Raw genomic sequence first — 16,528 nt, forward strand, 5'->3', positions numbered from 1 at the left:
AGTGTATTATACTACTATAGACCCTGTTCCCTATATAGTGTAGTATACTACTATAGACCCTGTTCCCTATATAGTGTAGTATACTACTATAGACCCTGTTCCCTATATAGTGTATATACTACTATAGACCCTGTTCCCTATATAGTGTAGTATACTACTATAGACCCTGTTCCCTATATAGTATATTATACTACTATAGACCCTGTTCCCTATATAGTGTAGTATACTATAGACCCTGTTCCCTATATAGTGTATTATATACTATAGACCCTGTTCCCTATATAGTGTAGTATACTAGTGTATTATACTATAGACCCTGTTCCCTATATAGTGTAGTATACTACTATAGACCCTGTTCCCTATATAGTGTATTATACTACTATAGACCCTGTTCCCTATATAGTGTAGTATACTATAGACCCTGTTCCCTATATAGTGTAGTATACTACCCTGTATAAGTGTATTATACTACTAGACCCTGTTCCCTATATAGTGTAGTATACTATAGACCCTGTTCCCTATATAGTGTATTATACTACTATAGACCCTGTTCCCTATATAGTGTAGTATACTATAGACCCTGTTCCCTATATAGTATATTATACTACTATAGACCCTGTTCCCTATATAGTGTATACTACTATAGACCCTGTTCCCTATATAGTGTAGTATACTACTATAGACCCTGTTCCCTATATAGTGTATTATACTACTATAGACCCTGTTCCCTATATAGTGTAGTATACTATAGACCCTGTTCCCTATATAGTATATTATACTACTATAGACCCTGTTCCCTATATAGTGTAGTATACTATAGACCCTGTTCCCTATATAGTGTAGTATACTATAGACCCTGTTCCCTATATAGTGTAGTATACTATAGACCCTGTTCCCTATATAGTGTATTATACTACTATAGACCCTGTTCCCTATATAGTGTAGTATACTATAGACCCTGTTCCCTATATAGTATATTATACTACTATAGACCCTGTTCCCTATATAGTGTAGTATACTATAGACCCTGTTCCCTATATAGTGTAGTATACTACTATAGACCCTGTTCCCTATATAGTGTAGTATACTACTATAGACCCTGTTCCCTATATAGTGTAGTATACTATAGACCCTGTTCCCTATATAGTGTAGTATACTACTATAGACCCTGTTCCCTATATAGTGTAGTATACTACTATAGACCCTGTTCCCTATATAGTGTATTATACTACTATAGACTATAGTAATATGAAACCTCCTCTGTGTTGTATGACTCGGAGAGCGGAAAGTGTGTGTGTGTGTGTGTGTGTGTGTGTGTGTGTGTGTGTGTGTGTGTGTGTGTGTGTGTGTGTGTGTGTGTGTGCGTGCGTGTGCGTGTGCGTGTGTGCCGGTGTGTGCCGGTGTGTGGGGGTGTGTGTGCGTGTGTGTGCGTGCGTGCGTGTATGTGTGCCGGTGTGTCTGTGTGTGTGTGTGTGTGTGCCTCACATTAATAACCCTAACCATTACTTTAATCTGCATTGTTTTCTTTCCGCAGCAATAATGTGTGTGTGTGTGTTTGTGTATGTTTGTGTGTGTGTGTGCGTGAATAACATCTCTGAATCAGAACAGATGAATCGTAACAGATTATGGAGATCTCTGATTGTATTATCATAACACACACACACACACACACACACACACACACACACACACACACACACACACACACACACACACACACACACACACACACACACACACACACTAGCGTAGTGTTAACCTGACTACTGCGCTGCAGTGTGAAGATAAAGACATGTTTTTATTGAAAACGTATGGTTTATTAAAGACGTATTAGGCTGTGAGAGGAGAAGGTGTACGTGTGTGTGTGTCTGTGTGTGTGTGTTGCGTGACCGCACGTGTGTCTGTGTGTTTGTCTGTGTGTGTGTGTGTCTGTCTGTGTGTGTGTGTGTGTTGCGTGACCGCACGTGTGTGTATGTTTCTGTGTGTGCGTTGCTTGAATGAATGCCTGTGTTTGTGTGTCTGTGTGTGTGTATGTGTGTGTGTGTGTGAGTGTGTGTGAGTGTGTGTGTGTGTGAGTGTGTGTGAGTGTGTGTGTGTGTGTGTGTGTGAGTGTGTGTGTGTGTGAGTGTGTGTGAGTGTGTATGTGTGTGTGTGTGTGTCTGTGTGTGTGTGTGAGTGTGTGTGTGTGTGTGTGTTCTCACCATTGTTATTACTCACACACTCAGGTAACGAATTATCATAATACTCTTGTTATTGAAATGCTAATCTATTGTTTTGTCTCTCTCTGTTCTTCTCTCCTCTTGTCTCTCTGTTCTTCTCTCCTCTTGTCTCTCTCTTCTTCTCTCCTCTTGTATCTCTCTTCTTCTCTCCTCTTGTCTCTCTCTTCTTCTCTCCTCTTGTCTCTCTCTTCTTCTCTGTTCTTCTCTCCTCTTGTCTCTCGCTTCTTCTCTCTTCTTGTCTCTCTCTTCTTCTCTCTTCTTGTCTCCTCTTGTCTCTCTCTTCTTCTCTCTTCTCTCTTCTCTCTTCTTGTCTCCTCTTGTATCTCTCTTCTTCTCTCTTCTTGTCTCCTCTTGTCTCTCTCTTCTTCTCTCCTCTTGTATCTCTCTTCTCTCTTCTTGTCTCCTCTTGTCTCTCTCTTCTTCTCTCTTCTTGTCTCCTCTTGTCTCTCTCTTCTTCTCTCTTCTTGTCTCCTCTTGTCTCTCTCTTCTTCTCTGTTCTTCTCTCCTCTTTCTTGTATCTCTCTCTTGTATCTCTCTTCTTCTCTCTCTCTTGTCTCTCTCTTCTTGTCTGTCTCTTCTTGTCTCTCTCTTCTTCTCTGTTCTTGTCTCTCTCTTCTTCTCTCTGCTTGTCTCTCTCTCTTCTTGTCTCCTTGTATCTCTCTTCTTCTTTCTTCTTGTCTCTCTTCTCTCTTCTTGTCTCTCTTCTTCTCTCTTCTTCTCTCTCTCTTCTTGTCTCTCTCTTCTTCTCTCTTCTTGTCTCTCTCTTCTTCTCTCTTCTTGTCGCTCTCTTCTTCTCTCTTCTTGTCTCTCTCTTCTCTCTCTCTTATTGTCTCTTTGTCTCTCTCTCTTCTTGTCTCCTTGTCTCTCTCTCTTCTCTCTTCTTGTCTCCTCTCTCTCTTCTTCTCTCTCTCTTGTCTCTCTCTTCTTGTCTGTCTCTTCTTGTCTCTCTCTTCTTCTCTGTTCTTGTCTCTCTCTTCTTCTCTCTTCTTGTCTCTCTCTCTTCTTGTCTCCTTGTATCTCTCTTCTTCTTTCTTCTTGTCTCCTCTCTTCTTGTCTCTCTTCTTCTCTCTTCTTCTCTCTCTCTTCTTGTCTCTCTCTTCTTCTCTCTTCTTGTCTCTCTCTTCTTCTCTCTTCTTGTCTCTCTCTTCTTCTCTCTTCTTGTCTCTCTCTTCTCTCTCTCTTATTGTCTCGTTGTCTCTCTCTCTTCTTGTCTCCTTGTCTCTCTCTCTTCTTGTGTCTCTTCTTGTTCTTTCCATTCCTCTTATCTTTCCGTGATGGCTTGGATAGAAGTGGAACAGAAAGGTAAGTCACACACACACACACGGACACGCAACACACAGACACACACACACAGACACACACACACACACACACACACGGACACGCAACACACAGACACACACTCAGACACACACACACGGACACGCAACACACACACACACACACAGACACACAAACACAGGCATTCATTCAAGCAACGCACACACAGAAACATACACACACGTGTGGTCACGCAACACACACACACAGACACACACACACACACACCTTTGTCCTTTGTCCTTTGTTTGCTCTCTCACATGTTTGTTTGATCTGCACCCGATTGAGTTTTTAAAGTCATGTTTGGTTGTTCGGTGGAATTGTATTTGATGCAGACGTTACATTGCTTTGTACCCTGCGACAGAGAGACAGATCAGTGTTACTATATTAGGATAGTATGAGTTTAGAGTACAGATCAGTGTTACTATATTAGGATAGTATGAGTTTAGAGTACAGATCAGTGTTACTATATTAGGATAGTATGAGTTTAGAGAAATGACGCCACATCACAGAAACGACAGGCTTTTGGATAGTAGTAAAGTTGCAAAATGTAACCTTTTATTTCGTTATGCCTGCTATTGTTTTGAATGCAACACAACATAACAATTAAATTAATTAAAGTATTTTAAAGTTGCAGTAAATTACAATTCATAGAAAACAGTATATCGTTCATTCGGAAAGTATTCAGACCCCTTGACGTTTTCCACATTTTGTTACGTTACAGCCGTGTTCTAAAATCGATTAAGTGCATTTTATTCATCAATCTACACACTAGACTCCATAATGTCAAAGCCAAAACAGGTTTGTAGACATTTTAGAAAATGTATTAAACATAAAAAACATAAGTACCTTATTTACATAAGTACTCTGACCCTTATGAAGTACTCAGACCCTTATGAAGTACTCTGACCCTTATGAAGTACTCAGACCCTTATGAAGTACTCTGACCCTTATGAAGTACTCTGACCCTTATGAAGTACTCAGACCATTATGAAGTACTCTGACCCTTATGAAGTACACAGACCCTTATGAAGTACTCAGACCCTTATGAAGTACTCAGACCATTATGAAGTACTCTGACCGTTATGAAGTACTCTGACCCTTATGAAGTACACAGACCCGTATGAAGTATTCAGACCCTTATGAAGTACTCTGACCCTTATGAAGTACTCAGACCCTTATGAAGTACTTAGACCCTTATGAAGTACTCAGACCCTTATGAAGTACTCAGACCCTTATGAAGTGCTCTGACCCTTATGAAGTACTCAGACCCTTATGAAGTCCTTATGAAGTACTCAGACCCTTATGAAGTACTCTGGCCCTTATGAAGTACTCAGACCCTTATGAAGTACTCTGACCCTTATGAAGTACTCAGACCCTTATGAAGTACTCAGACCCTTATGAAGTACTGAGACCCTTATGAAGTACTGAGACCCTTATGAAGTACTCAGACCCTTATGAAGTACTCTGACCCTTATGAGGTACTCAGACCCTTTGCATTGAGACTCTAAATTGATCCTCAGGTGCATCCTGTTTCCCATGAATAATCCTTGAGATGTTTCTAGAACTTGATTGGAGTCCAACCTGTGCTAAATTCAATTGATTGGACATGATTTTGAAATGCACACACCCGTCTATATAAGATCCCACAGTTGACAGTGCATGTCAGAGCAAAAACCAAGCCATGAGGTTGAAGGAATTATTCGTAGAGCTCCGAGGCAGGATTGTGTTGAGGCAAAGATCTGGGGAATGGTAGCAAAAAATGTCTACAGCATTGAAGGACCCCAAGAACACAGTGGCCTCTAATCATTCTTAAATGTAAGACGTTTGGAACCACCGAGAATCTTCCTAGAGCTGGCCGCCCGGCCAAACTGAGAATCGGGGGAGAAGGCCCTTTGTCAGGGGAGGTGACCAAGAACCCGATGGTCACTCTGACGGAGCTCCAGAGTTCTGGTGTGGAGATGAGAAAAGGGACCAAGAACCCGATGGTCACTCTGACGGAGCTCCAGAGTTCCGCTGTGGAGATGAGAAAAGGGTGGAGATGAGAAGAGGGACCAAGAACCCGATGGTCACTCTGACGGAGCTCCAGAGTTCTGGTGTGGAGATGGAAAAAGGGACCAAGAACCCGATGGTCACTCTGACAGAGCTCCAGAGTTCCTCTGTGGAGATGGGAAAAGGGACCAAGAACCCGATGGTCACTCTGACGGAGCTCCAGAGTTCCTCTGTGGAGATGAGAAAAGGGACATTTAGCTTTTCTCAATGAAGCAGAAAAGCATCAGTTATTTGTGGTTGTTAGCTTAGCTGTCATCAATCCTGTTTTGTAGTTTTACCCCCTCTAGTCTGCTCTCAATGCCCATATCTCTAAAGGAACAGAACTACAGTTCCCATACTGCATTTCTATTCTGTTTTGTAGTTTTACCCCCTCTAGTCTGCTCTCAACTCTCCATACTGTTTTGTAGTTTTACCCCCTCTAGTCTGCTCTCAACTCTCCATACAACCCAAACACTAACATCAACAATGCCCATATCTCTAAAGGAACAGAACTACAGTTCCCATACTACATTTCAATAAAGGCCATTGTTTCTAAAAAAGTCATAATAAAGAACTACCCGCTAAAATTGTATTGTGGGAAAAAGTGAAAACCAAAGCTCACATCTGGACATCTTTTCCTTGACATTCCTGCGACATGACAAGTGAGTCCCCAAGTCTCACACACACACACACACACACACACACACACACACAGAGCCACACACACACACACACACACACACACACACACACACACACACACACACACACACACACACACACAGAGCCACACACACAGAGCCACACACACACACACACACACACACACACACACACACACACACACACACACAGACACACACACAGACACACACACACAGAGCCCCCCACACACACACACAGAGCCCCCACACACAGAGCCCCACACACACACACAGAGCCCCCCACACACACACACACAGAGCCCCACACACACACACACACACAGAGCCCCCCCACACACACAGAGCCCCCCCCCACACACACAGACCCCCCACACACACAGAGCCACACACACATAAATCATAAAACACAATCCCAGTGTTCCCTGTTTTCCGACTCTCTAAAGTAACGGCCGGTGTGGGAAAGGAATTACCGGAACAATCTCATGAAACCAGCAGGGAATAAAAGACTGTTAGTTAGACACTAATGCACTCAGCAGTGTGTGTGTGTGTGTGTGTGTGTGTAGTGTGTGTGTCTCAGCAGTGTTCTGACAAAAATATAAATAGAAGGAGAGAGCGTTATGAGACTAATTAGGAGGGAGAGAAGGAAGAACAGATAAGGAGAGAGAGGAGAGGGGTGGTATCAGGAGGAGGGGGGAGAGAGAGGAGAGGGATGGTATCAGGAGGAGGGAGGAGAGAGAGGAGAGGGATGGTATCAGGAGGAGGGAGGAGAGAGAGGAGAGGGGTGGTATCAGGAGGAGGGAGGAGAGAGAGGAGAGGGATGGTATCAGGAGGAGGGAGGAGAGAGAGGAGAGGGATGGTATCAGAGGAGGGGGAGAGAGAGGAGAGGGATGGTATCAGGAGGAGGGAGGAGAGAGAGGAGAGGGATGGTATCAGGAGGAGGGAGGAGAGAGAGGAGAGGGATGGTATCAGAGGAGGGAGGAGAGAGAGGAGAGGGATGGTATCAGGAGGAGGGAGGAGAGAGAGGAGAGGGATGGTATCAGAGGAGGGAGGAGAGAGAGGAGAGGGATGGTATCAGGAGGAGGGAGGAGAGAGAGGAGAGGGATGGTATCAGGAGGAGGGAGGAGAGAGAGGAGAGGGATGGTATCAGAGGAGGGAGGAGAGAGAGGAGAGGGATGGTATCAGAGGAGGGAGGAGAGAGAGGAGAGGGATAGTATCAGAGGAGGGAGGAGAGAGAGGAGAGGGATGGTATCAGGAGGAGGGAGGAGAGAGAGGAGAGGGATGGTATCAGGAGGAGGGAGGAGAGAGAGGGATGGTATCAGGAGGAGGGAGGAGAGAGAGGAGAGGGATGGTATCAGGAGGAGGGAGGAGAGAGAGGAGAGGGATGTATCAGGAGGAGGGGGGAGAGAGAGGAGAGGGATGGTATCAGAGGAGGGAGGAGAGAGAGGAGAGGGATGGTATCAGAGGAGGGAGGAGAGAGAGGAGAGGGATGGTATCAGAGGAGGGGGAGAGAGAGGAGAGGGATGGTATCAGGAGGAGGGAGGAGAGAGAGGAGAGGGATGGTATCAGAGGAGGGAGGAGAGAGAGGAGAGGGATGGTATCAGGAGGAGGGAGGAGAGAGAGGAGAGGGATGGTATCAGGAGGAGGGAGGAGAGAGAGGAGAGGGATGGTATCAGGAGGAGGGAGGAGAGAGAGGAGAGGGATGGTATCAGGAGGAGGGAGGAGAGAGAGGAGAGGGATTGTATCAGAGGAAGGAGGAGAGAGAGGAGAGGGATGGTATCAGGAGGAGGGAGAAGAGAGAGGAGAGGGATGGTATCAGGAGGAGGGAGGAGAGAGAGGAGAGGGATGGTATCAGGAGGAGGGAGGAGAGAGAGGAGAGGGATGGTATCAGAGGAGGGAGGAGAGAGAGGAGAGGGATGGTATCAGGAGGAGGGAGGGAGAGACAGATGGGAACAGAGGAGGGAGGCAGAGACAGATGGGAACAGAGGAGGGAGGGACAGATGGTAACAGAGGAGGGAGGGACAGATGGGAACAGAGGAGGGAGCGAGAGATGGAAACAGAGGAGGGAGGGAGAGACAGATGGAAACAGAGGAGGGAGAGACAGATGGAAACAGAGGAGGGAGAGACAGATGGAAACAGAGGAGGGAGAGACAGATTGAAACAGAGGAGGGAGGGAGAGACAGATGGGAACAGAGGAGGGAGGGAGAGACAGATGGGAACAGAGGAGGGAGGGAGAGACAGATGGAAACAGAGGAGGGAGGGAGAGACAGATGGAAACAGAGGAGGGAGGGAGAGACAGATGGGAACAGAGGAGGGAGGGAGAGACAGATGGGAACAGAGGAGGGAGGGAGAGAGACAGATGGGAACAGAGGAGGGGAGAGACAGATGGGAACAGAGGAGGGAGGGAGAGACAGATGGGAACAGAGGAGGGAGGGAGAGACAGATGGGAACAGAGGAGGGAGGGAGAGACAGATGGGAACAGAGGAGGGAGGGAGAGACAGATGGGAACAGAGGAGGGAGGGAGAGACAGATGGGACAGAGGAGGGAGGGAGAGACAGATGGAAACAGAGGAGGGAGGGAGAGACAGATGGGAACAGAGGAGGGAGGGAGAGACAGATGGGAACAGAGGAGGGAGGGGAGAGACAGATGGGAACAGAGGAGGGAGGGAGAGACAGATGGGAACAGAGGAGGGAGGAGAGACAGATGGGAACAGAGGAGGGAGGGAGAGACAGATGGGAACAGAGGAGGGAGGGAGAGGAGAACAGAGGAGGGAGGGAGAGACAGATGGGAACAGAGGAGGGAGGGAGAGACAGATGGGAACAGAGGAGGGAGGAGAGACAGATGGGACAGAGGAGGGAGAGACAGATGGAAACAGAGGAGGGAGGGAGAGACAGATGGAAACAGAGGAGGGAGGGAGAGACAGATGGAAACAGAGGAGGGAGGGAGAGACAGATGGGAACAGAGGAGGGATGGAGGGAGAGACAGATGGGAACAGAGGAGGGAGGGAGAGACAGATGGGAACAGAGGAGGGAGGGAGAGACAGATGGAAACAGAGGAGGGAGGGAGAGACAGATGGAAACAGAGGAGGGAGGGAGAGACAGATGGGAACAGAGGAGGGAGGAGGGAGAGACAGATGGGAACAGAGGAGGGAGGGAGAGACAGATGGGAACAGAGGAGGGAGGGAGAGACAGATGGAAACAGAGGAGGGAGGGAGAGACAGATGGGAACAGAGGAGGGAGAGACAGATGGGAACAGAGGAGGGAGGGAGAGACAGATGGGAACAGAGGAGGGAGGGAGATACAGATGGAAACAGAGGAGGGAGGGAGAGACAGATGGGAACAGAGGAGGGAGGGAGAGACAGATGGGAACAGAGGAGGGAGGGGAGAGACAGATGGGAACAGAGGAGGGAGGGAGAGACAGATGGGAACAGAGGAGGGAGGGAGAGACAGATGGAACAGAGGAGGGAGGGAGAGACAGATGGGAACAGAGAGGAGGGAGAGACAGATGGAACAGAGGAGGGAGGGAGAGACAGATGGAAACAGAGGAGGGAGGGAGAGACAGATGGAAACAGAGGAGGGAGGGAGAGACAGATGGGAACAGAGGAGGGAGGGAGAGACAGATGGGAACAGAGGAGGGAGGGAGAGACAGATGGGAACAGAGGAGGGAGAGACAGATGGAAACAGAGGAGGGAGGGAGAGACAGATGGGAACAGAGGAGGAGGGAGAGACAGATGGGAACAGAGGAGGGAGGGAGAGACAGATGGGAACAGAGGAGGGAGGGAGAGACAGATGGGAACAGAGGAGGGAGGGAGAGACAGATGGAAACAGAGGAGGGAGGGAGAGACAGATGGAAACAGAGGATGGAGGGAGAGACAGATGGGAACAGAGGAGGGAGGGAGAGACAGATGGGAACAGAGGAGGGAGGGAGAGACAGATGGGAACAGAGGAGGGAGGGAGAGACAGATGGGAACAGAGGAGGGAGGGAGAGACAGATGGGAACAGAGGAGGGAGGGAGAGACAGATGGAAACAGAGGAGGGAGGAGAGACAGATGGGAACAGAGGAGGGAGGGAGAGACAGATGGGACAAGAGGAGGGAGGGAGAGACAGATGGGATCAGAGGAGGGAGGGAGAGACAGATGGAAACAGAGGAGGGAGGGAGAGACAGATGGAAACAGAGGAGGGAGGAAGAGACAGATGGGAACAGAGGAGGGAGGGAGAGACAGATGTGAACAGAGGAGGGAGGGAGAGACAGATGGGAACAGAGGAGGGAGGGAGAGACAGATGGGAACAGAGGAGGGAGGGAGAGACAGATGGGAACAGAGGAGGGAGAGACCGATGGGTACAGAGGAGGGAGGGAGAGACAGATGGAAACAGAGGAGGGAGGGAGAGACAGATGGAAACAGAGGAGGGAGGGAGAGACAGATGGGAACAGAGGAGGGAGGGAGGGAGAGACAGATGGGAACAGAGGAGGGAGGGAGAGACAGATGGGAACAGAGGAGGGAGGGAGAGACAGATGGAAACAGAGGAGGGAGGGAGAGACAGATGGAAACAGAGGAGGGAGGGAGAGACAGATGGGAACAGAGGAGGGAGAGACAGATGGGAACAGAGGAGGGAGGGAGAGACAGATGGGAACAGAGGAGGGAGGGAGATACAGATGGAAACAGAGGAGGGAGGGAGAGACAGATGGAAACAGAGGAGGGAGGAGGGAGAGACAGATGGGAACAGAGGAGGAGGGAGAGACAGATGGGAACAGAGGAGGGAGGGAGAGACAGATGGGAACAGAGGAGGGAGGGAGAGACAGATGGGAACAGAGGAGGGAGGGAGAGACAGATGGAACAGAGGAGGGAGGGAGAGACAGATGGGAACAGAGGAGGGAGGGAGAGACAGATGGGAACAGAGGGAGGGAGAGACAGATGGGAAACAGAGAGGGAGGGAGAGACAGATGGGAACAGAGGAGGGAGGGAGAGACAGATGGAAACAGAGGAGGGAGGGAGAGACAGATGGGAACAGAGGAGGGAGGGAGAGACAGATGGGAACAGAGGAGGGAGAGACAGATGGGAACAGAGGAGGGAGGGAGAGACAGATGGGAACAGAGGAGGGAGGGAGAGACAGATGGGAACAGAGGAGGGAGGGAGAGACAGATGGAAACAGAGGAGGGAGGGAGAGACAGATGGGAACAGAGGAGGGAGGGAGAGACAGATGGGAACAGAGGAGGGAGGGAGAGACAGATGGAAACAGAGGAGGGGGAGAGACAGATGGAAACAGAGGAGGGAGGGAGAGACAGATGGGAACAGAGGAGGGAGGGAGAGACAGATGTGAACAGAGGAGGGAGGGAGAGACAGATGGAAACAGAGGAGGGAGGGAGAGACAGATGGGAACAGAGGAGGGAGGGAGAGACAGATGGGAACAGAGGAGGGAGGGAGAGACAACAGAGGAGGGAGGGAGAGACAGATGGAAACAGAGGAGGGAGGGAGAGACAGATGGGAAACAGAGGAGGGAGGGAGAGACAGATGGGAACAGAGGAGGGATGGAGGGAGAGACAGATGGGAACAGAGGAGGGAGGGAGAGACAGATGGGAACAGAGGAGGGAGGGAGAGACAGATGGGAACAGAGGAGGGAGGGAGAGACAGATGGAAACAGAGGAGGGAGGGAGAGACAGATGGGAACAGAGGAGGGAGGGAGAGACAGATGGGAACAGAGGAGGGAGGGAGAGACAGATGGGAACAGAGGAGGGAGGGAGAGACAGATGGAAACAGAGGAGGGAGGGAGAGACAGATGGAAACAGAGGAGGGAGGGAGAGACAGATGGGAACAGAGGAGGGAGACAGGAGGACAGATGGGAACAGAGGAGGGAGGGAGAGACAGATGGGAACAGAGGAGGGAGGGAGAGACAGATGGGAACAGAGGAGGGAGGGAGAGACAGATGGAACAGAGGAGGGAGGGAGAGACAGATGGGAACAGAGGAGGGGGAGAGACAGATGGGAACAGAGGAGGGAGGGAGAGACAGATGGGAACAGAGGAGGGAGGAGAGACAGATGGGAACAGAGGAGGGAGGGAGAGACAGATGGGAACAGAGGAGGGAGGGAGAGACAGATGGGAACAGAGGAGGGAGGGAGAGACAGATGGGAACAGAGGAGGGAGGGAGAGACAGATGGGAACAGAGGAGGGAGGGAGAGACAGATGGGACAGAGGAGGGAGGGAGAGACAGATGGAAACAGAGGAGGGAGGGAGAGACAGATGGAAACAGAGGAGGGAGGAAGAGACAGATGGGAACAGAGGAGGGAGGGAGAGACAGATGGGAACAGAGGAGGGAGGGAGAGACAGATGGGAACAGAGGAGGGAGGGAGAGACAGATGGGAACAGAGGAGGGAGGGAGAGACAGATGGGAACAGAGGAGGGAGGGAGAGACAGATGGGAACAGAGGAGGGAGGGAGAGACAGATGGAACAGAGGAGGGAGGGAGAGACAGATGGAAACAGAGGAGGGAGGGAGAGACAGATGGGAACAGAGGAGGAGGGAGGGAGAGACAGATGGGAACAGAGGAGGGAGGGAGAGACAGATGGGAACAGAGGAGGGAGGGAGAGACAGATGGAAACAGAGGAGGGAGGGAGAGACAGATGGAAACAGAGGAGGGAGGGAGAGACAGATGGGAACAGAGGAGAGGAGGGAGAGACAGATGGGAACAGAGGAGGGAGGGAGAGACAGATGGGAACAGAGGAGGGAGGGAGAGACAGATGGAAACAGAGGAGGGAGGGAGAGACAGATGGAAACAGAGGAGGGAGGGAGAGACAGATGGGAACAGGAGGGAGGGAGAGACAGATGGGAACAGAGGAGGGAGGGAGAGACAGATGGGAACAGAGGAGGGAGGGAGAGACAGATGGAAACAGAGGGGGGGAGACAGATGGAAACAGAGGAGGAGGGAGGAGAGACAGATGGGAACAGAGGAGGGAGGGAGAGACAGATGGGAACAGAGGAGGGAGGGAGAGACAGATGGAAACAGAGGAGGGAGGGAGAGACAGATGGGAACAGAGGAGGGAGGGAGAGACAGATGGGAACAGAGGAGGGAGGGAGAGACAGATGGGAACAGAGGAGGGAGGGAGAGACAGATGGGAACAGAGGAGGGAGGGAGAGACAGATGGAACAGAGGAGGGAGGGAGAGACAGATGGGAACAGAGGAGGGAGGGAGAGACAGATGGGAACAGAGGAGGGAGGGAGAGACAGATGGAACAGAGGAGGGAGGGAGAGACAGATGGAAACAGAGGAGGGAGGGAGAGACAGATGGGAACAGAGGAGGGAGGGAGAGACAGATGGGAACAGAGGGAGGGGGAGAGACAGATGGGAACAGAGGAGGGAGGGAGAGACAGATGGGAACAGAGGAGGGAGGGAGAGACAGATGGAAACAGAGGAGGGAGGGAGAGACAGATGGAAAGAGAGGAGGGAGGGAGAGACAGATGGGAACAGAGGAGGGAGAGACAGATGGGAACAGAGGAGGGAGGGAGAGACAGATGGGAACAGAGGAGGGAGGGAGAGACAGATGGAAACAGAGGAGGGAGGGAGAGACAGATGGAAACAGAGGAGGGAGGGAGAGACAGATGGAACAGAGGAGGGAGGGAGAGACAGATGGGAACAGAGGAGGGAGGGAGAGACAGATGGGAACAGAGGAGGGAGGGAGAGACAGATGGGAACAGAGGAGGGAGGGAGAGACAGATGGGAACAGAGGAGGGAGGGAGAGACAGATGGGAACAGAGGAGGGGGAGAGACAGATGGGAACAGAGGAGGGAGGGAGAGACAGATGGAAACAGAGGAGGGAGGGAGAGACAGATGGAAACAGAGGAGGGAGGGAGAGACAGATGGGAACAGAGGAGGGAGGGAGAGACAGATGGGAACAGAGGAGGGAGGGAGAGACAGATGGGAACAGAGGAGGGAGGGAGAGACAGATGGAAACAGAGGAGGGAGGGAGAGACAGATGGAAAGAGAGGAGGGAGAGACAGATGGGAACAGAGGAGGGAGAGACAGATGGAAACAGAGGAGGGAGGGAGAGACAGATGGAAACAGAGGAGGGGGAGAGACAGATGGAAACAGAGGAGGGAGGGAGAGACAGATGGGAACAGAGGAGGGAGGGAGAGACAGATGGGAACAGAGGAGGGAGGGAGAGACAGATGGGAACAGAGGAGGGAGGGAGAGACAGATGGAAACAGAGGAGGGAGGGAGAGACAGATGGGAACAGGGAGGGAGAGACAGATGGAACAGAGGAGGGAGGGAGAGACAGATGGGAACAGAGGAGGAGGGAGAGACAGATGGAAACAGAGGAGGAGGGAGAGACAGATGGAAACAGAGGAGGGAGGGAGAGACAGATGGGAACAGAGGAGGGAGGGAGAGACAGATGGGAACAGAGGAGGGAGGGAGAGACAGATGGGAACAGAGGAGGGAGGGAGAGACAGATGGGAACAGAGGAGGAGGGAGAGACAGATGGGAACAGAGGAGGGAGGGAGAGACAGATGGGAACAGAGGAGGGAGAGACAGAGAGACAGGATGGGAGACAGATGGGCTCAGGGAGGGAGAGACAGATGGGACAGAGGAGGGAGGGAGAGACAGATGGAAACAGAGGAGGGAGGGAGAGACAGATGGAAACAGAGGATGGAGGGAGAGACAGATGGGAACAGAGGAGGGAGAGACAGATGGGAACAGAGGAGGGAGGGAGAGACAGATGGGAACAGAGGAGGAGAGAGAGACAGATGGGAACAGAGGAGGGAGGAGAGAGACAGATGGGACAGAGGAGGGAGGGAGAGACAGATGGAAACAGAGGAGGGAGGGAGAGACAGATGGGAACAGAGGAGGGAGGGAGAGACAGATGGGACAAGAGGAGGGAGGGAGAGACAGATGGGATCAGAGGAGGGAGGGAGAGACAGATGGAAACAGAGGAGGGAGGGAGAGACAGATGGAAACAGAGGAGGGAGGAAGAGACAGATGGGAACAGAGGAGGGAGGGAGAGACAGATGTGAACAGAGGAGGGAGGGAGAGACAGATGGGAACAGAGGAGGGAGGGAGAGACAGATGGGAACAGAGGAGGGAGGGAGAGACAGATGGGAACAGAGGAGGGAGAGACAGATGGGTACAGAGGAGGGAGGGAGAGACAGATGGAAACAGAGGAGGGAGGGAGAGACAGATGGAAACAGAGGAGGGAGGGAGAGACAGATGGGAACAGAGGAGGGAGGGAGGGAGAGACAGATGGGAACAGAGGAGGGAGGGAGAGACAGATGGAGAACAGATGGAAACAGAGGAGGGAGGGAGAGACAGATGGAAACAGAGGAGGGAGGGAGAGACAGATGGGAACAGAGGAGGGAGAGACAGATGGGAACAGAGGAGGGAGGGAGAGACAGATGGGAACAGAGGAGGGAGGGAGATACAGATGGAAACAGAGGGAGGGAGAGACAGATGGAAACAGAGGAGGGAGGAAGAGACAGATGGGAACAGAGGAGGGAGGGAGAGACAGATGTGAACAGAGGAGGGAGGGAGAGACAGATGGGAACAGAGGAGGGAGGGAGAGACAGATGGGAACAGAGGAGGGAGGGAGAGACAGATGGGAACAGAGGAGGGAGAGACCGATGGGTACAGAGGAGGGAGGGAGAGACAGATGGAAACAGAGGAGGGAGGGAGAGACAGATGGAAACAGAGGAGGGAGGGAGAGACAGATGGGAACAGAGGAGGGATGGAGGGAGAGACAGATGGGAACAGAGGAGGGAGGGAGAGACAGATGGGAACAGAGGAGGGAGGGAGAGACAGATGGAAACAGAGGAGGGAGGGAGAGACAGATGGAAACAGAGGAGGGAGGGAGAGACAGATGGGAACAGAGGAGGGAGAGACAGATGGGAACAGAGGAGGGAGGGAGAGACAGATGGGAACAGAGGAGGGAGGGAGATACAGATGGAAACAGAGGAGGGAGGGAGAGACAGATGGAAACAGAGGAGGGAGGGAGAGACAGATGGGAACAGAGGAGGGAGAGACAGATGGGAACAGAGGAGGGAGGGAGAGACAGATGGGAACAGAGGAGGGAGGGAGAGACAGATGGGAACAGAGGAGGGAGAGACAGATGGAAACAGAGGAGGGAGGGAGAGACAGATGGGAACAGAGGAGGGAGAGACAGATGGGAACAGAGGAGGGAGAGACAGATGGGCTCAGAGGAGGGAGAGACAGATGCGACAGAGGAGGGAGGGAGAGACAGATGGAAACAGAGGAGGGAGGGAGAGACAGATGGAAACAGAGGATGGAGGGAGAGACAGATGGGAACTGAGGAGGGAG

The 16,528-nt window shown here is 51.1% G+C and overlaps 1 protein-coding gene across 1 annotated transcript in view; it reads left to right on the forward strand.

The window, feature by feature from the left end:
• The window catches only part of adgrl3.1 (adhesion G protein-coupled receptor L3.1), a 373,511-nt gene that overhangs the window by 163,356 nt on the left and 193,627 nt on the right, over positions 1-16,528 (forward strand). Inside the window, 1 exon segment of the mRNA XM_065003524.1 lies at positions 3,507-3,521. Coding sequence (XP_064859596.1) covers positions 3,507-3,521 — 15 coding nt within the window.

Source organism: Oncorhynchus nerka, linkage group LG18 (assembly GCF_034236695.1).
Source record: "Oncorhynchus nerka isolate Pitt River linkage group LG18, Oner_Uvic_2.0, whole genome shotgun sequence".
Classification (NCBI taxonomy): domain Eukaryota; kingdom Metazoa; phylum Chordata; class Actinopteri; order Salmoniformes; family Salmonidae; genus Oncorhynchus; species Oncorhynchus nerka.